The following is a 22,428-nucleotide window of genomic DNA, read 5'->3' on the forward strand; positions in this document are numbered from 1 at the left end:
TGGCTGGGGAGTGTCCAGGACTACATGGCAGGGGAGTGTCCAGGAGTGCCTGGCAGGGGAGTGTCCAGAAGTGCCTGGCAGGGGAGTGTCCAGAAGTGCCTGGCAGGGGAGTGTCCAGGACTACATGGCATGGGAGTGTCCAGGAGTGCCTGGCAGGGGAGTGTCCAGGAGTGCCTGGCAGGGGAGTGTCCAGGAGTGCCTGGCAGGGGAGTGTCCAGAAGTGCCTGGCAGGGGAGTGTCCAGGACTACATGGCAGGGGAGTGTCCAGGAGTGCATGGCAGGGGAGTGTCCAGGAGTGCCTGGCAGAGGAGTGTCCAGGAGTGCCTGGCAGGGGAGTGTCCAGGAGTGCCTGGCAGGGGAGTGTCCAGGAGTGCCTGGCAGAGGAGTGTCCAGGAGTGCCTGGCTGGGGAGTGTCCAGGAGTGCATGGCAGAGGAGTGTCCAGGAGTGCCTGGCAGAGGAGTGACAGAGAAGTAGTCAGGAGGCAGAGCAACACCTTCCATGTTTCCAGGATTCTTGCTTTTCCCACTGTTATTCCCTCTGAGCAGCCATGGGATGGTACTACTCACATTCAGGATGGGTTTTCCTCTCTTAGCATCATCTCAGCTCTTCCAGATGACCCACATTTGGTTCCTAGCACCCACATTTGAAGGCTCACAGGCACCTGTAACTCTAGTTCTGTGGGTTCTGATGCCGTCTTCTGGCTAACAAGGGCACCCTGACAAACATGGCATATATACATACATTCAGGCATACACACATTCACATAAAAGAATGAATCAATCTTTTTTTAAACAAAACAAATATCTGTTCATATGAGATGAAAAGCAATGAGCTTAATATCAGGCATGGTAAATGCAAAAGAATAAGTCACAGACTGAATGACAAACCAACAATTTCATTACTGCTTGTACAGGAGTGGGGAGCAAATACTACCAGGTTATAAAAACTTACACATTCCAATTTCAAAGTTATTGCAGTGTAATAGAACTAAAAGAAACATTAAACTAAACTGAATATGCTATACATTCTACACCAAAGAGACAACTAAAACAAAAGACAAAAAGAGGTAGAAAACAAAGATAAAATGAAATTGAATCGCTGGTTCCAGTCTTAAACTCTCCATGGAAAGAATGTGTATGGCCCATGTGTTGACTCAGATTCAATTAATATGGTATAAGCATGGTCTTCAATGGCCCAGGCTCCATAGGCTTGTTTTGAATGTCACTGGGGAGGTTACATGTGACAAAGCCATAAGGAAGCCACCCAGATGTCATAAGGTAAGTTACTGTCTTCTTTACTCAATGTCTTTCTTATTTTGTTCATGGTGGTAGTTGTGCATTTCTAATTAAAATGGTCAAGAATAAAGGCCACAGGGCTATTCAGGGACTTCATACTCCTTTTAATTCTAGCTCAGTACAAAACACAGTCACTGTTGAGTAAGTACAGCTTAACTGCATTCTTTCTCAGTCTTAGAAAAGAACTTTTGAAATATATCAATATAGAACACACACACATGTACACAGGTACAGATTTTTGTAGTTAAATTTTATATTAGATTGGGAATGTGTTAGCTAATCTTGGTTGACTACATCTGCAGTCTACTAAAATCCAACCATCTGGGCACACCTATGGAGTACTTTCTTAATTGGCTCATTTGAGCTCAGAAGAACAACCCTAAATCTGGGCCACCCTTTCTGGTTCCATATAACAACAAAAAGAAGGACACTGCTTCTGTCTTTCTATCCACTAGCCCTCACTTTCCCTGGCGAGGTCATCTACCCTTTGGTGGTGTGAAAATCTACTTTAAGATTTCAACACAGACCAAAGACAAGCTGGGACATGCATTGTGGACTAAACAACTACCACTTTCTTGGCCTTGGTCTTGGTCTACAGCTGTTGTAGCACTTGCCACATCATAGCCAATAAGCCATTCTAATAAATACACATAAATAATTTATTCTATCTGTTTTGTTCCTCCAGAGAAACCTGAGGAGAGACCAAAACTAATGCCCACTTATCCCAATCAGTTTTTAAGTTTATAAAATAGTTTCAAAATTTTCCACATAGATTTATATATGCACTTAAAAATATTGGTTTTGATCTATTTACAAACATAAACTTACAGGCAAATTGGAGTTTGGCTTCTCGGCTCACTATTGTTCCAAGTGAATTTGTGGCAAAACATTGATAACTTCCTGTATCCCAATTTCTGTTGGGGTTAATAACTATGAGATTTCCTCCGTTCAATTTGTAACGATGGTCCAGACTTGTATCGATATCACTGCCATTCAGCTGCCATCTGAAAAGGAAATGTCAAGGTTATTTCTCTCCTTACCAGGCCTATGCTTAAATAAATGGTTCAATGCTCTACATTCCACTTTAAATATCTGAAGACTGGAATCTCAACATTCACGAGTCTGAGAACAGGAGGATTTTTTTTACAAGCTTTAGGTCAGCATAACTATCTAATAAAATCCCATCTCAAAAACAATCAAAGACAACAAATATGTATCTTTGAGAGGCAGAGAGTAAAGTTTAGTGGAAATTAAAACATAGTAGTATCTCAAAGTTAGAGGTGCTTAAAGGTTTTTTGAAGAGCTGGGGATAATTTAGCTTGCTCACTAGCTCACTAGGGGAAAATTTAGGCTGGGTCTATGTGAGCAAAGATGAAGCAGAAAGTTGAGGTAATTATCTGAGGAACTTCAGGCCAATCTCATGCTGACACCGAAAGAGGGGGTAGCACATTTCTTTGATTTATCTGGCCTGACTGAGCACATTTAATAAATTAATTGCTAACTGTTCAACTGTCCACTTCAATTTGTCTGAGTAAAGACCTGTCCTGGGGCATTCATTCTCCCCCTTTCTGAAGCCTCCATAGAACTATTTACACAACAGTGCACTGCAGTAAAAAGACCCTAACATTACTTGAGGGGCTGAAAATTGAAGGAATAAACCCAGGGGACATACTCATTAATGGGAAGCAAACAGATTTTTTTTTTAAAGAAAACTAAAAAAGTCTTATCTTTAAATTTTAACCAAAAGTGAAAGTTTTTAAACACTAAGTAAACTCGGTACACCAAAGTAGATTTCTCCATTAAAAACCACACATGTGCTATGATAACAAGCATACATCCATGTTGTAAATTAATTCACTCACTTCCTAGACAATCAAAATCTGATCATAGAAACATACTGCCTATACCATTTAGCCTATTATAATAATTGCCTTAATTGCTGGGCAGTGGTGGCACATGCCTTTAATCCTAGCACTTGGGAGGCAGAGCCAGGAGGATCTCTGTGAGTTCGAGGCCAGCCTGGTCTACAGAGAGAGATCCAGGACAGGCACCAAAACTACACAGAGAAACCCTGTCTTGAAAAACCAAAAGCAGATAGATAGATAGATAGATAGATAGATAGATAGATAGATAGATAGATAAATGATTGGCTTAATTACTCAGCATAGGAATTTTGAGAAAATGGTTTTAAAAATGCATGCTTTACAAAGGCTAACAATAGTTGTTTGAGTTGTCAACAGTCCCAAAACACCCTCAGGGATTCATTTGAATTGTAGGTCACAGTTCCTCAATTATATTGTTGAACATGGAAAAAAATCTTGTCCTAATTTGCAAAATATTTAATCTCCCTTACTAATAGTTGTAATACAAAATTGAAGATAGAGTGACAGTGCAGCTATAAGGGCCCTGAGCAAGAACACTTTGCAGCACAAACCAAGGTAGGAAAACTCTGAAAATTCTAGCACCTTGCTTTGTGAGTCATCCTAGAGGTCCCGTGATTGAGTGTGATGGAGGAGGGTGTATTGAAAGGCAAAGCAAATGCTGACTCCTCAGCCACAGTTCTAATCACTCATTAGGCCTGAGACTGAAGAAGTGATTCAGGCAGAGTACTAGAAAAGGTTAACTGGAAAAGAGGGATGACTTTGAGGACACCTTCATGAGGCAGGAGGTGGACTGCATGGACTGGGTTCAGTAGCAAACTCCTGCGGGGGAGGGGGCAGTTTATACATATGCACCAGTAGCCCAAGCGGTCTCTGTAAGGCATTCCAGGGGTTTTCACAATAGGAAAAGGAAGTGAGGGCTGAGCCTCTGACCAAGATATCACTAACACCAGCTAGGGATGGGAAATCAGGTGTCTTCTCTGGGTCAGGAGAAAGATAAAAAATCTGAGATGAGTTAAAATAAAACTCCCTCAGATATTCTGTGGGTTACATGCTATAGCACTAGGGAGACAACCCCTAAACAAAATGGGAAATAAACAGCAGATGATTAAAGAGAGTGGTTTTATTTGGATCCAGGAGTGGATTCTTAAACCAGTGGTTCCTTGGCTAAAAGTTAGGTCTAAAGATGACTGGGTGTTATGAATTTCTCATAGACTGTATTAGTGATAAAAGCACTGTGAAAATGGAGATGGATTGTGCTCTTTGCTGGAGAAAGGGATCTGGACCCCCTTTCTTATGAAACAACATAACAAAATAAATAAGAGGAGAGCCCACATTCAAAATAGGGTCTCTATGATCACTTGCCTCCTCTTCCTCTCATGTCAGGATCCCTAGTTCTAACTACAACTCCTGTGCATCCCTCTTTCTCCACAAGGTCTCCCTCCTGTTCCCGAAACTCAATTCCCTTTGCCTCTTAAAAGAAGAACTTGAATGATATAAGACTGATAATCAATATTTTCCCTTCTCAAAAAAAGGAAACTCCTGATTTTATGTTCTCACTTAGGTGTCAGGGGTAGGATTTGCCCACCACATCCCCTTAACAATCCAGAGATCTGAAGCTTAAAAAGGGAATTGAAGCCTCTGATAGAAAATTCATATGGGTGACTGATCACTTGGATCAGTTCCTTGGGTGCCAACTCTATATCTAGCTTGGGTTGATGTCAATATCGAATATTTTGTTCTCTCCTTAGGAAAAAAAAGGGTGAAAAGAAGGACAGCAACCTGTAAAAGAGAATATCCACCTGGACAGTGGCAACAGATGAAAAATTACCCAACCAATTCTGTATAGATAATAATAGTGAGGTCTACCTTGTTCACATGAGAGATTTTCTTTAAATTTTAATCAGAAGAGTACTCCCGTTCCAGTATGTTGAAAGAGGACTTCAGCATACAACAGGGAAACGTTCTACAAATTTCAGAGAAACTAGAAAATGTTAAAAGATCAGTTCAGAAATTACCCTAGCAACTAACAGCTGGCCAGGCAGAGCAAGAAAATTACAGAAGATTGAGGGCTGGAAGTCAAGAAATATGGAAGAGTTTTTGAAGGGTCTCTCAAGAAGAGATGAAGAAAATAAAAACTAAGAGTCAAAGATAATGATGGCAACACAAACCAGACTGTGAGAGTAGATGGGGGCCCAGAAATTCAAAGTCCAAGTCATTAAGTGAAGAACCCACGATGGGACGAAGAGAGAGGGGAGGATTCCAGAGAGAAATGAAAGAGCAATTGTTATAAACATGAAGAGAAGGGACACTCAAAGAGGGGATGGCCATTTTTATACAGATAACAGGAAACAGTGACTTTCAAAGAGTGATGAAGTGGTAGATGCTTTATTATCTAGAAGGATCCCACAAAGGGCCCTTAATAAATTTAGAAGTGGGACCACTAAAGGTATAAATTCCCTTCCTATTAGATTTCAGGGCATGTTTCTCCTCCCTGTCTTTTCCCCTCTATTTCATGTTTTTGTTTTTGTTTTTGTTTTTTGACAATACCTACAAGTTTTGGGAGTTAAAGGTGGTAGTTTTAGGGAGCCTATAATAGAGAGCAATGTAGCTGCATAAAAAGAGAGGCACTCACATCAAATTGTTTCTCATCCTGGAGGCAGGAAGAAACCAAATGACTCAGTTGAGGATAGGATTTAAGAGAGTCAAAGCTGAACCTTGTCTCTTTACAACTCCTAACTTCAGAGCATAAGATGAAAGAAATCCTGGTTTGGGTAGAGCAAGGAAACAGGGAGAGTGCTAATGATTACTCCTACTGAAAGCAGTCCTAAAACCTCAGGGGAGGGGACATAGTTAGAAGGAAACAGTGCTTCATTCCTCCTCTGGGGAGGGGAAAAAAAGATTGACTCCAGGTATTAAAGGTCTTCTTGAGAATAGACTCTCAATGATGCCTTCTGGGATTGTCCTTTGGCAGAAGAAAGCAGAGAAGTATTTGCTTCACAACAGGATGATCCAGAGACCAGAAAAAAGGAACAGTACAGATGGACTGTCCTTCCTCAAAAGTTCAAAGATTCCCCTGATTTGTTTAACCAAATTTAGAAGAAATTTTACAATTTCCCTGGTTCTTAGCCTCCTCTGACATATGATTTATTAATCATGAGAGAAAAACAATGAAATTATTAAATCAACAATAGCCTTATTACATTTACTTGGGGATCAGGTGCTCAAAGTTTATAAAAAGAAGTTGCACATTGTAGGGAAGGAAGTAAATGTTGCATAAATCCTAAATGGTCTTATAATAAAAACCCAGAGACAGATGGGGTAAATGATGAAAGATCAGAGGAAACAAACCACAGCCACTTCTCACCTTGCCAAGTCCTCAGCCAATCCTGTCTCCATGAATCCACTGACTGAATGTCCGTGAGTCCTCAGCCAAAAGGGTTGTAGTTCCTGTCTCCTCACACCTTATATACTTTTCTCTGCCCAGCCATTTCACTTCCTACCTCAGGGTTCCTAGTGCTGGAATTAATAGTGTGTGTACTTCTCAAATACTGGGGTTAAAGATATGTGCCACTGCCTGGCTCTATTTCTCTCTTAGACTATATCAATCTCATATAACCCAGTGTGGCCTTGAACTTACAGAGATCCAGAGGGATATCTGCCTCCCAAGTGCTAGAATTAACATGTGTGCCACCACTGCCTGACCTCTATGTTTAACACTGTGGCTGGTTCTGTCCTCTAATCTTTGGGCAAACTTTATTTCTTAGATTACAAATATCACCACAAGTAAATACTTAGTCATCTGGTTAGTAAATGGAGCGAAAAAATGAAGTAATTAATAGCCAACTGCCCCAAACCAGGAGAACTTAGAAAATTCTTGGGCTCAATGGCTTTCTAAACTCTGATTTGAATCTTACGATATCTAAACTAAAGACTATAATGCAAAACTCCCAGATGAGGAGCCAGATCTTCTGTAGGAGGTTTAAAAAAAAAAAAAAAAAAAAGCTTAAGCTGTTGAAGTCTTAAACCAAACCAAGAATTAATATCTGTTCCATATCAGTCTTGCTATATTTTGACAAGTCCTTTCATTTTCCAAGTGTGGACAAAAGCTATTGTTTCTGAAGCCACTGACTTAGGATCATAGAGCAAAAGGTAGTCTGTTTGTCAAAACCATTAGATCCCATCTTAAGGGGAAGGTTGTAACATATTCAACTAGAAACTGCAACTGCCCTTCTCACTTAGAAGATCTAAAAGTTAACCTTAGAGGGGTGTCTAAGTATAAGCACTCTTCACCAAGTAAGAACGCACCTACAGCAGAAGGCTGGAAGGTGGCTAACAGATTCCAGAATCCCAAAATATGAAGCTATTCTTTTAGACAAAGATGATTTAAATCTAGCAACTAACAACTATTTAAACCCTGTTGAGTTCCTAAATGGAAGGACTCATTCTGTGCCTTCTGTACCAAACCAAAATCCACCTCAACCTAAGAGAGACTCCCTTTCTTTAAGGACCCAACTATTTACAGATTCTTGCTAGAAAATTGAGGGAAAAGACATAACGATTACTCTGTGGTTGATGGAATTCAATTAATAATTATATAATCTGAACAAGTGACAAATAACTGACCAGTACAAATGTGATTTGTTTTCCTTAAACCAGGTCCTTGAAAACTTAAAGGGAAAGGTGGGGACTCTATATGTGAATTGCTGGTATGCCTCCAAAAAAAAATTCATACTTTCAGAAAACTCTGGTTAGAAACAGGGCCAATTAGTAGCAAAGGGCAACAAATGATATACAAACAATTAATTGCGCAGGAATTAAAAACCTTACAACTACATGAATGAATTAGGATTTTATGCATTCCTAGGCACCAAAGAGGGCACAACTCTGGAGCACAGGGAAACAGACTAGCTGACAAAACAGTTAAATGTGTGGTTGGAATGGGTCAAATATTCTGCTATCACATTAAACATGAGATTAAACATGTGTGGCAGGGAGGTTAGACGCTCAAGTGGTCCTACTGCCATTCTGATGTATCTGAGAATCCTATGAAGGAATGTGTGATCTTCCTTTTTCAGGACAAGATGGCCTGAGAGTATCCCTCCTATAAGTCTATGTCCCTTCTATTTCTAGCCCCAAAGTTACCAAAGCAACCCCAGCCCCCAAATATTCCACTAACCTTGGGAAGAAATAATTACACCTCCTGACTTGAAAGATGGGGACAGGAATGTGAATTTTGGGGAAATGTACCTGGATATACGGTCTTTGAGGCTTTGAGAAGAAGCAATACTACACTAACCTTAGTAATGCCAGGGCATTGTGGTGATATTGTGGTGGACCTTCACTGGAGACCTTATTGGTCATTTGGAGTGGGACGTGTTTTGGTCTAATTGGCTACCACTTTCACCACTGCATATCCCCAAGCTACCCAAGCTCAACCTAAATTGTTTCCTCAAAAAAGGGAGCTTAAATCTCCAGCAGGATCATTTGATCCTATTTGTATAGATTCAACAGGAATATTATGAGGAATCCCTAATGAATTAAAAGTAGGATACAAACAGTATTTGAGTCAGTGCTACTGGAATAGTCTACCATAACTGAAAATGTACATTCTATAAATTATATAAAATATAATCATTATACATATATACAAGATGTACAAATGTATACTGAGACATACATGTTTGAATGTGTATGTGCATGCATATATGATAGAGAGATAGATAAATGATAGCTAGAGGGGTGTGTGTGTGTGTGTGTGTGTGTGTGTGTGTGTGTGTAAAACATATATTACAACCAGTAAAGATTTGTAAATTACATCAGGGATGCTATCAAGGGTATAGCAAATCAACTGGATACAGCTTTGAGAATTGCATGGGAAAGCAGACTAGCCCAGAGCATGATGCTAGCAGTAAAAGTATGATTCTGTGGGATGGGAGGTGGGCACTGTTGTTTTTGCATTCCTAATAATGTGGCCCCTGGTTGCAGTATCACAAATTCTCTTCAGGGACCAACTGCATTTCCCAATGCATTAGCTGGAAATTTAGTTGGGATTGTCTCGGTTCCTCTGTAGCTGGAAACAGAAGGGACATAGACTTATAGGAGGGATACTCTTAGGCCATCTGTTCTGGAAAAGGAAGATCACACTTTCCTTCATAGAATTCCGAGATTCATCAAAATGGCAGTGGGGCCTGAGCTTCTAAACTCCCTGCCTCACAAAGAGTTAGCATTGAGACAGCCATCACATGAAAATGTTACTGTGAGTACCTCAGGTAGAGAAATGTCAGGTACTGTAAATTGAATTTGAATAAAAGAAAAATGTGTATTGTAACCGAGGGGAAATTTATGGGAAATGTAACAAAATGTAGTCTTTTCTATTAAAGAGTTAAATAAGACAAAGAAAATGCCATCTTTAAAGAAAAATGTAAAGACGTCATTTTGCAAAATATCTCCTTTGAGTCAGCATTTTTCTCAAATAAAAATACATGTTCAAATGGTATTTCTCCTGGCAACAATGCCTTTTTGAATTAGCCAACTGTAGCACGAATATGAAGCGGAACTCTGACCTGTCAGGGTTGGGCACAGGACCCCTTGGATTAAGGTTGAAAACCCACAGGACCTTCTATTGAATGTGTTTGCTTGACTGATTTTGTAAAGCTGTGTACCCTTGTACAGAAGCAAAAGTTTTTGTCAAAATACTTTGAATGCTGTGGTCACTTCTCTGCAATTCATGATCCATTCCTAACAAGATTGGTCAGTCCTCTCTTAGCCAAGTGAACAGGAGAAAATTGCCAACTTCCCCGAACCATAATCTTTCACATGGGAAGGAGACAGAATGTCAAGTTTCCAACAGGTTTGCTGAGACAACTGTATACAAAGGTGTTAGGCACAGGCATTCCTTCCGAGGATAGATACCACTGTCAACATGGGAAGTGGCTCCTGTCATGGCCACATGACCCTCTGCCCCTGTACTTTCTTCCTAGTATATTCCTAGCAAGCACCTGGGGTTCTACGTTGCTTCCTCTCTCCCATGTTCCTGGTCTTCTTCTCTCATGTGGAACAGATTGACATGAACATATGGTTTCAACATGTGTGCCTTCCCTGAGAATTTATTGAAAGAAGGATGAAACACATGCTAGACTTGGCTTGTGAAGAATAAATCTGATAGTAAACCAAGTAAGTGGGTTTATTTTTTGTGATAAATATGGTTTGTCAACTATGAATCAACTAACTCAATGACTGAATGGAGAAAATGTTTCTAAACTGAAATTAGCAGAGATACATTTAATTTTTACATAATTTTGAATCATAGACTATGTCAAAGGGTATTTGTGCTTGCTGTTTCTCTCCTTCCTCTCTCCGTGTGTGTGTGTATATGTGTGTGTGTGTGTGTGTGTGTGTGTGTGTGTGTGTGTGTGTGTGTGTGTGTAGGCATGTTGTGTGGTATATATGTGCACATACAGGTTCATATATACACACATATATGGAGACCAGAGGAAAACCTTGGTTGGCCACTGAAACTGAAAAAGAAAAAGAAGAAAGTCTCTCACTGCTTACTGGCCTAAACTTGCCAAGTGGGATAAGTTGGCTAGCCAGGGAACCACAGGGAGCCAAGTGGCTCTACCTTCCTGTACCAGGACTACAAGACACTCCACCATGCTCAGGGTTTTATATGGGTTTGGGGGATCTAACTTACAGCCTCTTTCTTGCAAGGAAAGCACTTTACTGGCTGAGTTATCTTACTAGCCATATATGTGTTTTTATTACCTATGAAGTACAGTTTTTAGGGAGAGAAAAAAAGCAGCATTATAACTTAAGATGTAGAATGTTTGGAACCTACACATGCCTAATGGCTTCATTTAAAAACTATGTTTTTATGTTTAGCTAATGAATAATAAAGGCTCAATGGCTGTGTGAAAAACTATAAAAATAAATAAAAATATGGAGAATCACTTCCTCTTGCCTATTTAATAGCTTGAAAGATTTAAGAGATCATAAAATGTTTGGGGCAATACTTTATTTCAGTAAATGTATACAATCTAAAAGCTATCATTCCTAAGTTTCAAGTAAAGAACCAAAATGGGAAAGATTGTTCTATTATGTATAAATGTTTCATACTTCCTTTACCTTGGTTTTTCATCATATAGACACAATCGCTAGATTACTATGCACAAAAATAAGAATGCTTCTCTTTTAAATATGCTTCTGCTACAGCAAACGTGCCTGGATGCACTCTTCAGAGCTAAGATGTTCTCGAGCTATATGTAAGACAGTTAATTTTCACAAAACATAATTGTTTTTCTCCTTCTAAACACTAAATCCGCATCACTCAGTGGATCACATCCCCTGGTGATAGAAAATATCTCAATATCTTATTAAATATTGATATTTTTCACTTGCAGAAAGTTATATGTATTCAAGAGTTTTTTCTTTGTTTCAACTCTGAGATGCATATGTTAGCTCTGGGATTAAAATTCCAAATGTCATTTTATTCTGAGAAACGAAAGTGTGTACCCAGGATCATGAGGCAAAAATATTTATATTTGGGATTGATTTCTAGATTTGTCACATATTTTCATCTGCATAGAAAAAAACTTGGGAGTGGAAAAATGGCTTGGTGGATAAGTGTATTGGCTGCTCTGGTAGAGGATTTCGGTTTGGTTCCCATTACCCACATCAGCCAGCTCACAACTGACTGTAACTCCAGTTCCAGTGGAGCGGACACACTATTCTGGCTTCTGTGAGCACTGCATGCACACGGTTCACACAAACTCATACAAAAACACACATACATACTCATAAATAAAAGACATAAAATACCTTTAAAAGGAAATAATCTAGAAAACCGAAGGCATGATAACTCCTTCTTAATAAAGTATATGGCCAAATAAATCTGTAAATCAGATTCATTTTATTTGCTGAAAATTTCAATCTTATTTTTCAGAGTTCAGAACAATACAATAAACTGGCAAGTATGTCCAACTTGCAGCACATGGGCTACATGTGGCTAAGAATGGCTATGAATGAGGCTAGAAACAAAATTTTAAACTTGCTTTAAACATTGTTAAATTGCTTCTGCAAAGTTTTAAACTCAGTTGTGTGGTTCTTGAGTGTGAACTTCAAATCCCAGGGAGTTTCAATACCTAAAGAATGGTCACAGTTGAAAGTAAACACAGGAGTTACATCACACATCAAGGTCACAAATTTGAGAACTGTTTAAAATGTGATAAGGTTTTTCAGTTTTGCAAATTCATAATTCTTTGTAAAACTTTCTGATTTCCCCTTTGATCAAGAAATTTGCCGGGCGGTGGTGGCACAGGCCTTTAATCCCAGCACTGGGGAGGCAGAGGCAGGCAGATCTCTGTGATTTCGAGGCCAGCCTGGACTACAGAGTGAGTTCCAGGAAAGGCACAAAGCTACACAGAGAAACACTGTCTCGAAAAACCAAACACCAAAAAAAAAAAAAAAAAAAAAAAAGGAATTTTAAAATTCATAAAAAAGAAACAACACTCAAGTATCAGAATGCAGTCTTGCTGAAGTCTGGGCATACGTTAAAGCCTCACAAGAGTGCATTCGCACACTTAATTATATTCTGGAAGCCTCAGCCCAAGGATCTGGAGCTAACGCAGCCAGAGCCATGGCTCTTTGGGCTGCACACTGCAGAATTTCAATCATATAACATTTACCTTGTGCTTCAGAAGCTAACTAACCTTGTTTCTTTAGCATGTAGTAAATGTCATGAGATTAAGCACCTCTGTATAATCATGTTGTAACACCCTAGAATGATCTTACAAGTTTATTGTCAGCCTTCAGTGTTCAAATGCTCCTTCTACGTTGATTAGTTTGCTTTGTATGATCCGTAAGTGTGGCACAGTTTACCATTCCTTGCATCAGGAGCTGACTGATTCTCAGTGGAGGAGCACTTCTGAACCCAACTCTGTGTCAATTTGGACCTGAACAAATACTAGAAATGGTTATTTTGGGAGCTAAAATTAGAGCTACTGGATTTCTGCCTACCTGATGAAGTATATATCTGATTCATACACTTTTTGCAATCGTTTACCTCCTCTGCATAACAGGAGAACTGCTAAGAAAGTAAAGGGAATGAGAAAATCAGGCAACAGAGTGGTGGAGTAGAATACAGATTGCTATCTAAAGACAATTATTTAGGACAGCTACACACTTGGGGGGCAGTGTTCTCTGTGGTTATAGTATGAGGCATAAATAAGCATTTCAAAATGGGTAGTGACTATTTCTAAATGATAAACACTATAAATGTTATTTTCAAGAACCTAAAACAGTGGGCAAAAATATATGCATAATTGCCTTCCAAAATATTGAATAAGTTGGAGGGAGGGAGGAAGACAGAGAGTGTGTGTGTGTGTGTGTGTGTGTGTGTGCGTGTGTGTGTGTGTGACCATAAATTCAAATAATACTACATTAAGAAAAAAAAGCCTATCTTTTCAAGATTTAATGGTACTGCTTTAGCAATAAAAGCTCAATTTCATGGTGACCATATCTGTTCTTAAAATTCTAAGATCTGGCACCACATCTCAATTGATAAAGTATTCACAGAAGTTTCCTGAATTGAATAATCAAATTTAACCTATCATCCTACACATATGCAGGTTCCCCAAAGTCTTCACAGGGTATGGTCAATGCCAAGAAGCAAACACAAAACAGAGAATAAACTACTCTTTTCATATACAGTACTACTTATGATTTATTTGCCATTCCTGTTATGATTGGATATGACAACCTCTTACACAGGAACACACAAGTATGGTCTAACAGCAGGGAATACAAACATGGATATATTTTGCTGTCACTGTGATTTAAGGCAACAAAGTCTAACAGTCTGTCAATTCAACTTGGTTATGAAGTTAGGGAGCCTCATCCCTTGGAACTGAAACTAACAGACCTAAATAATAAAGTACATGGTATTGAGTAGTTTGAAAAAATAATCACAATATATAATTAACCTTACAGTGGATTGCATGAAATAATTGTCCTCTGAGATGTCAGCTTTATCACACAAAATCTGGTCAGTGAAATGCAAGCATAAACAACAAGTACGAGAAAAATAAACTTTACATTTTGGCCCACACGATAAAACAAAGCAAAAACAATCAAATAACGCCAGAATCTTGGGAGGCTTGGAGTTGTGTTTGGGAAATAAGCCCATTCTAAGCACTTATTAAGGCAACAGGCGATCCTTTATTTGGGCTTTGACAGGAAATTTAGTAATGTAATCACAGAAGCAATTTGTGGTTTTAGAAGCAGCTTTCAAGTTAATAAGCAAATGCATTTGTGTTTGCTGCAATGTTTGTTATTGTGTTTACTGAAGTGATGAGAATAATTGCAGCCCTTGAAAGAATGAGTGTATGAATATACATATTCAATACTTTATCCAAAAATAACTATTTAGGCTTCAGCAATAATTGAAATGAGTTAAGTTGATATTCACTTTTTTTTTAAATCATTGGAAAAATGTGTTTCATGATGCAGGCTCCCATTTCTCATTCACTAATACATCTTAAATATTAATGTATATTCACACACACACACACACACACTCACACACATACACACACACATACACTACAGATTGGTGGTATGATCAGTTAAAACTGCTGTTTAGGTTAAATGGTAATAAACTAGTTTAAATCTATCAGTGGTTATCTTAAGTATTCTAGGAGTTACACAATGTGCTTGGAAGATTTGCCTTTCCTGTATAAATTTTAAATTTTCTGGTAAGAGCTTCTTTATTCTCCTCTGAAGATGCTATTTGCCATGTGACTCTGGCACAGGAAATAAGAACATCCAATGCCCCAAGCCTCAGTCAGTGGTTAAGCAAGCAAAAGTGACCCAGTTGATTGTTTTTAATTTTGATCAATGTGATTCATATGCCCTCTCCCCATCCTACTTAAAAAAAGTATCACATAAAACAAAAATATGTGATTTATTGGGTTACATGATACCTTTAATGTGTGAAAGCTATTTTTAATCTTCCTTGTGAATATGAACTGGCCACAATATTGGTTGTGTTTTTATTTCACATTTTTCTGATATGAGCAGAGACAACTGATGACACTAACAAAGATGAACTCTTTCATGAGACATGATATTGTGGGGAAGCTATCAGGAAGCTTAGGTTCCTGCAAGCCATCTTAGATACCTCAAGATAAACTATCTTTAAATAGAGCCAACAAGGAAGACTTAATCCAGACTCTAACATCTAGAAAAGAATAAACTACCACTTTGAAGCTGTAGTTCTGCAATGGCATTTTTGATTTCTGAAGTACGATCTCCTTCTAAATTCCTTCTTTTCATCTTGTCAGTTTCATTGTGAATCTTCTTCAAGCTAAGTAAGCTCTTACTGTTTGCTAGGGAGCTATAGTGAACACCATTATCCTAGGAGATTGACAACCTAGGGGAGGGACAATCAAAATTCACATGTCAAGGTGCCATGGTCAGGCACAGTACTGCAGTGAGAAGCTGAGAATGAGGATACCAGGACGGCTTCGGGGGCAGGATGGTGTTAAATACGTTGTGCAATGCATCTACTTCTATTAGCCTCAGGAACTATAGAGATCATGTTTTTAATGTTTTGCAACCACTTCAGTGAATTGTTCATTGCTCTTAGTAACTAATTGTAAGTGTGGGGACCAGAGCTCTGTAGCTGGAAAGATTATAATTCAAACAGAGCTGAGCCTAAGGGTCCAGGTTTAGAAAACTGGCAGAAGTGATGATATGAGACTTAAGGGTCCTGAGAATTTAGTGGAAAGATAGCTCTTATTTGCCTTCGATATAAAATAGGAAATAGTGATGCAAGATCTTTATGGTAATAGGAACTATGCAAGAATATAATGCATAAACTAAAATTAACACTTAAAATATGTCATTTATTATGTGATTTGTAGATAAGAAGAGGATAGCAAATAAACAACATATATGATATATTTTATATACCATGTATGTACTTATAATCTCTAAATGAAATATAACTGTACATATACAGATTGTATATCATCTACATATACCATAGACATACAGCCAAATATAGTGCTACAAAAAGGATACTACTGTTTAGTACTCTGTGTTTGTGTGTTTGTGAACAGACAAGAGATAAACTTAAACTTCCATTTTTACATCTATTCTTTGAATAAACGGTGAATAAAAAATATTTTTTCCATGTTCTATACTAAGTACAATTCGTTAACTCTAATAATTTAAACACATGTAGAATGTGGGCTCATCCCTTGAAATCCTGTTTAAGGTAAAACAGAAACATCTCCACTTTGGGACAAAACTTACCCTAGATCTTATGCTTTCAAGACACCTCACACTGTAGTTCATTAAAATATCTTACCTATTTGAAAGAGCTCAATGAGAATGATATTCTGTCTGTTCTCTTGGGAGAAAAATGAAAGAGTATCTGTAAGAGTATGTTGTAAAGCCCAGGGTAGATGTGAATCAATGGCACAAAAATAGGATACTCTAGAAATATAGATATGATATCCATACTCTCCAGTATGGCAGCAACTAGTCACAAGTGCCCACCAAGCACTTGAAATGGGGTTTTTGTGACTGATAAAGTGAAAATTTAAATTAATGCTTTGATCTTAAATAGAATGTTTCCATGCGTATAAGAGATAAAAATACATAGAACCCCTGGGACCACATTCAGCCTTAGGACTTTTTTTTTTTTTTCCCAACCTATAGTACATATAAAAAGCAGAGTTGATGCTCAAACTGGACAGATTGTGGACAGTAATTATAGACCAAATATATCTGGCAGGCTTATAGCTGAATGTATGCATTTCCAGTACCTAACCAATGAATCTATGAAGCCTTTGGGCAGTCCCACTTTGTTTGACTTGTTACTTGCCTGATCTCTCTCTCTCTCTCTCTCTCTCTCTCTCTCTCTCTCTCTCTCTCTCTCTCTCTCTCTCTCTCTCTCTCTCTCTGTGTGTGTGTGTTCTTATTTATCTTATATCTATGGTTCTTTAAGTACAGAATGGTATCAATGGATATGACAGGGATCCTTCCAAGTGGACACCTTCATCCAATGTTAGGCATTTGGAACCCAGTGAAGAAATAAGAGAAAAGTCCTTTACATTAATTCTTTCTTAAGGTAACCTCTTTCAGCGCCATTAGCAATTACAGTCAGGCGAATACTAATTAACCTTTAAATATGGGCTTTAGGGTGCAGGCAGGGAAATGTAAGAGAAAGAATAAAATTCTCAATTAGACCTTTAAAGGAGTAATTTCTCATGAGAATTTCCGAACTTTTGGAATTTTAATATGGCCAATTAAGAGTTATCTTTACCCAAAGGGGAAATAACATGGACAGGATCCCTCATGAGGCAGATTTGCTCCAGTCCTCAGGACAGTCTCTTTGTGCATTTAAAGGACAAATTCTCTTCAGACTCTTAAGCTTTGTTCTGAATCGTCAGGAACATGACTGGATCACTTTCAATGAGTGATTTCCCTCCTTGGTTCACATTTGGCTTGTTATTTGTCCACCTATGTGTTTATAATTATATGATCTATAATAATATTTTATTGCTTCATTAAAATACTCATTTTTGTTATTATACTGCATCTAAACTCTGTAATTTCTAAAGAAAATGAAAAGTTCTTCCTGTTTTCTAAAGGTTGGTGGTATCTGCACCTAAATTATTCTGCTCATCAAATGATCTCAACAAATCTGCCTGTATCTCCCAATTGGTAATCCCCCTGCTTCTGTAATAAAATGAGGGAACTGGGGTTGGCCACAGAACATTTTTCTCCTTCCCCATTGTTCCAAGGAGATCAGGGTTTCCGTCTGGGTTTTCTAGGAATCAGAGCTCGAGACACAGCCTGTGTATATGAGGACTGTATTGAGGAATGTGATGTCTGGGAAGAGATGGGAGGAAGAGAAGAAACAGAGAAGCAGGGGAGGGAGTTCATGTGAGGATATATTATTAAGTTGACTACTGTCAGAGTTGGTTAATCCCTCCAGATCATCAACCTGCTTCATGAAAAGCATCTCATCCCATTTGCTCATGGATAGAAAGAAGGAAGTATTTGTATATCATCATCTTAATATTCAATGGTCAAAAGCTGACACTCTGCCACCCTTCTCAGTTGCCTGTATACTGAGCACATTCCCACAGGAGCCCATACTGCAGTGTCACTACAGAGTTTCAATACAGGAGACGAACAGATCATAGTAGAGGTATGAGGCAGAGCATGTGAACACTGTCTGGTCAAGCTAACTAGGGTCAAGAAAAATATGATCTCCTCTGAAAACAGAGAACCAGAAGTCAATACAGTCCCAGCACATGGTTAACTTTGGAACTTTGTGAGAGTTTCCTGAATTTAAAAAAAAAACAAAACAAAAAAACATGTATTTGGGAGGCTGATGCCAGCTTTATCTAATCCACAAGTGATGTCTCTATAATAAAATGCTTGGAAATAAAATAAAAAGAATATGGAAAGTAAGAATGATTCTTTTATGAATCATTTTAAGAATGATAAGATATTTTTTGAGACAGGGTTTCTCTGTGTCGCCTTGACCATCCTGGATCAGCTCTGTAGATGAGGCTGGTTTTGAACTCAGGGATCCACCTGCCCCTGCCTCCCAAGTACTGGGATTAAAGGTATGTGCCACTACTGCCCAAAATCCTGTCTCAAAACCCAAAATAAAAACAAAAAGAATAGTAAGGTATATTAATTAATGTGTTATTAAAGGCAAAACTTGGGTAAGATAGGAAGAGTTATAAATATGGTCTACATTACTCTACATTCCTTCTACTCAAGTGCAATCTACTATTTCAGAGAGCACACAAAAACAGAAACCATTTTTGGAGTTGCTATAGGAAAGCATAGTGCCTCTCAGAAGAATAGATTCCCTTGTGTTCCTAGCCTTCAGTCACAGTAATTATAAACTGTTAGCACAAGTAAAATTTCGTATTGTTAGAAACCTTCAGTTCAGAAAATCTTTAAATCTAAGATAAAAGTGTCTGCTCCTTTTGGCTGGCAACTGAGGATTTTGAAACAATATGTAGCATGTTAAATACTTCTTTTATCAAATACCATGCCAACAAATCAATGAAAGCCATGTATTTCCTCTCCTCAGATATAGATTTTGCTTGAACTGAAACATAACAAATACTAGATGGATATTCCAGAGTATACAATGAAATAGAAGGATCACTATCAAATGACAAAAGTTCTTCCACCAAATTTTGTACATACAATTAATATATTCACAGTCAGATCCACAGCATTGCCTTGAATACCTAGTGCACAAGATATAATTACTACAAAAGATTTATAGGTTTTCAAGCTCAAGACTTCTGGATATTTGATAACATTCTACAAACATAATTAATCTTCTCATTTAGAAATACATTCCTCTGTGACAAAATCTTGTGTCTTGACAATTTCTTCACTGAGTATATTTATCACCAAATAATTCATAAGATAAATATGAGGATACGACCCCATCAACAACAGTAAAAACATGCATGCTTATCATTCACATAGATTCATCATCATATTTAAAGCCCTATATATAAAAGTGTTCTATTATGGGCAGAAATAGTCTTAATAAGGTATCAGAAATCCTTAGAAAAGTGTGAGAATCAGTACTTCCAAGATGGAATCATCATCAAGTCATCTGTTCATTTTCCTCCAAAGAAGGAATATTTCCAAATGTTTATCTACTAACACGTGCAAATATTCATCTAAGTCAAAAAATCATTTCTCATTTTCTAAATACTGTTCTTATTTTTATAGTAAGAAGTAGAAACAGAGAAAAGACTACCCTGTAGCCTCAACTCTGCTAATTCACACCAGTTAACATATAAGGTTAATGCATATTTTGCTGAAAGTACATAGTAAGTGTTCCATAAGTAGACTGTTAATATATTGAAAAGACTGACCTGATTACTTCCAGGTGCATAAAACTGAAAGTCTTTGTCTAAAGCAAGCCTGACCCACTTTAACAAGGATTGTTGGCGTCTATTATTTATATGGCTTCAGAGAACAATAGAGGTTCAATAGTATCTAAATAATGACTCTGAACCTATAGGCTTTTATTAATGTAGGAGGAAGGTGCTTTTTCTGCGAAGTACAGGAATTGTGTAAAACGCTTTGATGAAGATATCAGCAAGCACTTGGAAGTGCATGCTGCTGTGAAGGTGTCTGGAACACTCTGCCCCCATCCACTTCTAGGGAAGCAGCATATGCTAATTATAAATAATTTATCTCTTCATTAAATTGGGTGCCCTAAGTATTCCTGAATAAAAATTGTTAATCTTGTGTTATTTAATCAAGTAAATACTCATCCTATCACATAATCCTGATCATTTTCCAAAATGTTGACATTTTTATCTTAAGCATTTTCTACTTATACTTTTTTTTTCTGACAGTTGAAGGTTTCGGTGAACAAGTTTTTACATAATCTTGAAAGTGAAGATTTCAACATGGCTTTTAAAAAATATGATGAATGGAACAATTTTCCTTTTAAAATAATTAAAATTACTTATGCAAAAATGTATTTAATTCTTTCACATTTATTGAGCCTCTGAACACATACCCAATATAAGCAAAAAAAAGGAAGGACAAGAACGTATTAAAAAAAATGATTCAAACACCACTTAATTTCAAGCCAATAAGGAATGTGTTCTTGATATCTTATAACGTAATTTGTAATCTAAACACATTATAAATTCAATTACACTATAAGTTAGTGAAAAGACAAATCATATGTATGGTTTTCCTTTAATTCAGATTTGCTTCCTTAAAGATTAAATGCTCATGGAATCAGTTCTGTTGAACACACCACAGATCTATAGCACTGTGCATCTATCACACCTTACAGATAGCAGAATATAATGAAGCTAAACTTGTTACAATTGCTACATTTTCATTTCCATGTTCAACATTCCCACATTACCTGTAATGAGGTGAAGGGTTGCCTCTTGCTTCACAATTTAAAGTTATTTTTTTATCATCTGAACCAACAGGGAAAACACTGTTGCTGGGCTCTTTGATAAACACGGGGCCTTGTAAAACAAGCTCACCTGTGTGGAAAGGGGAAGGAAAAATAATAATAATCATAAATGAAAGATGTTATAAAGGATACAGCCTAGAGTTGAAGATGAAGAATAGCAACTATCATTTGCTCTTATGTGCTCCTACTGCCTACCAAGTAGCATGCTGTGTGAACATTGCTTGGTTAAAGAGCACCTGTCAATCCATTCTCAACAGGGAGTGAACCCCCCTCCAGAAGCAAGAAACACCACATATTAATAAAAATCACTTCAGTCTGCAAATAAAGCTGTAGTGTTTACTTTCCACAACAATGACCATACACTATACATACATGGTCTTTGGAGAATAAATTAATTACAGGAAATCGTTTCTATCAGAGTCGTTTTGAAAAACTAAAGCTGAAATGGAAACCCATCACTCTTCTCATAACATTTGAAAAACATGTGCAGCTCAAGGCTGTCTATGCTATTTTGCCACTGTCAATGAAAAAATACCCAGTGTTCATTGGGATTTTCATTTTCTTCATAGTAAATGACATAAAACGATGCAGAAATGATCATTGGGATTTTCATTTTGTTCATAGTAAATGACAGAAAAGGATAAAGAAATGTTCAAGTGTCTTTCAAAAAGTTTTCCTACTTTATAATTGACATATTTTCTGAAGGTAATTGTCATATCCACACATACAAAAATAAAACTCTAATTGTACTAGATGTTGGGAAAGGGGAGAGAGAAAATGCTATCCTGAAACAGTTATGCAATTGAAATTGTGTAACCATTGTTAGAACACTTATAAAAACAAATTCACAGAAACAAAATTGAAAAGGGAACTCTTTACTCCCCTGACTCGGAATGCTCTGCCAAATTGAAGAGGAGTTTCTACTGAAGCTGAGAGGGTAAAATGATCAAAACGACAAAGAGAATCTGTGAAATGTGAGACACAGAAAATGAGATTGAATAGTTTCAAAAGCCTCTGAAAAGAACTTGCATTCTTATATACTTCAGCTAGTAGTAACACAAATAGAAATATTTACAACAAGGTGAATCATAAACTCACAACATGAAAACCACGATAATCATTGAGATGATGGACACATCAGTATCTAAGCTTCAGAGTAAATTCTCCATGCCCAGATATGCTCTTTAATCATGAAGCTGTTCTAAGTGTGAGCACCACAGTTCTGTCCAGGGTACAGAATTAGAA

The 22,428-nt window shown here is 37.7% G+C and overlaps 1 protein-coding gene across 1 annotated transcript in view; it reads right to left on the reverse strand.

Annotated features, from left to right (window-relative positions):
* Positions 1-22,428, reverse strand: part of Cntn3 (contactin 3) — a 380,871-nt gene that overhangs the window by 236,408 nt on the left and 122,035 nt on the right. Inside the window, exons 3-4 of the mRNA XM_042273722.2 lie at positions 21,127-21,253; positions 2,125-2,300 (exon numbers count right to left, since the gene is read on the reverse strand). Coding sequence (XP_042129656.2) covers positions 2,125-2,300; positions 21,127-21,253 — 303 coding nt within the window. The remainder of the gene's footprint in view (positions 1-2,124; positions 2,301-21,126; positions 21,254-22,428) is intronic.

Source organism: Peromyscus maniculatus, chromosome 3, assembly GCF_049852395.1.
Source record: "Peromyscus maniculatus bairdii isolate BWxNUB_F1_BW_parent chromosome 3, HU_Pman_BW_mat_3.1, whole genome shotgun sequence".
Lineage (NCBI taxonomy): Eukaryota > Metazoa > Chordata > Mammalia > Rodentia > Cricetidae > Peromyscus > Peromyscus maniculatus.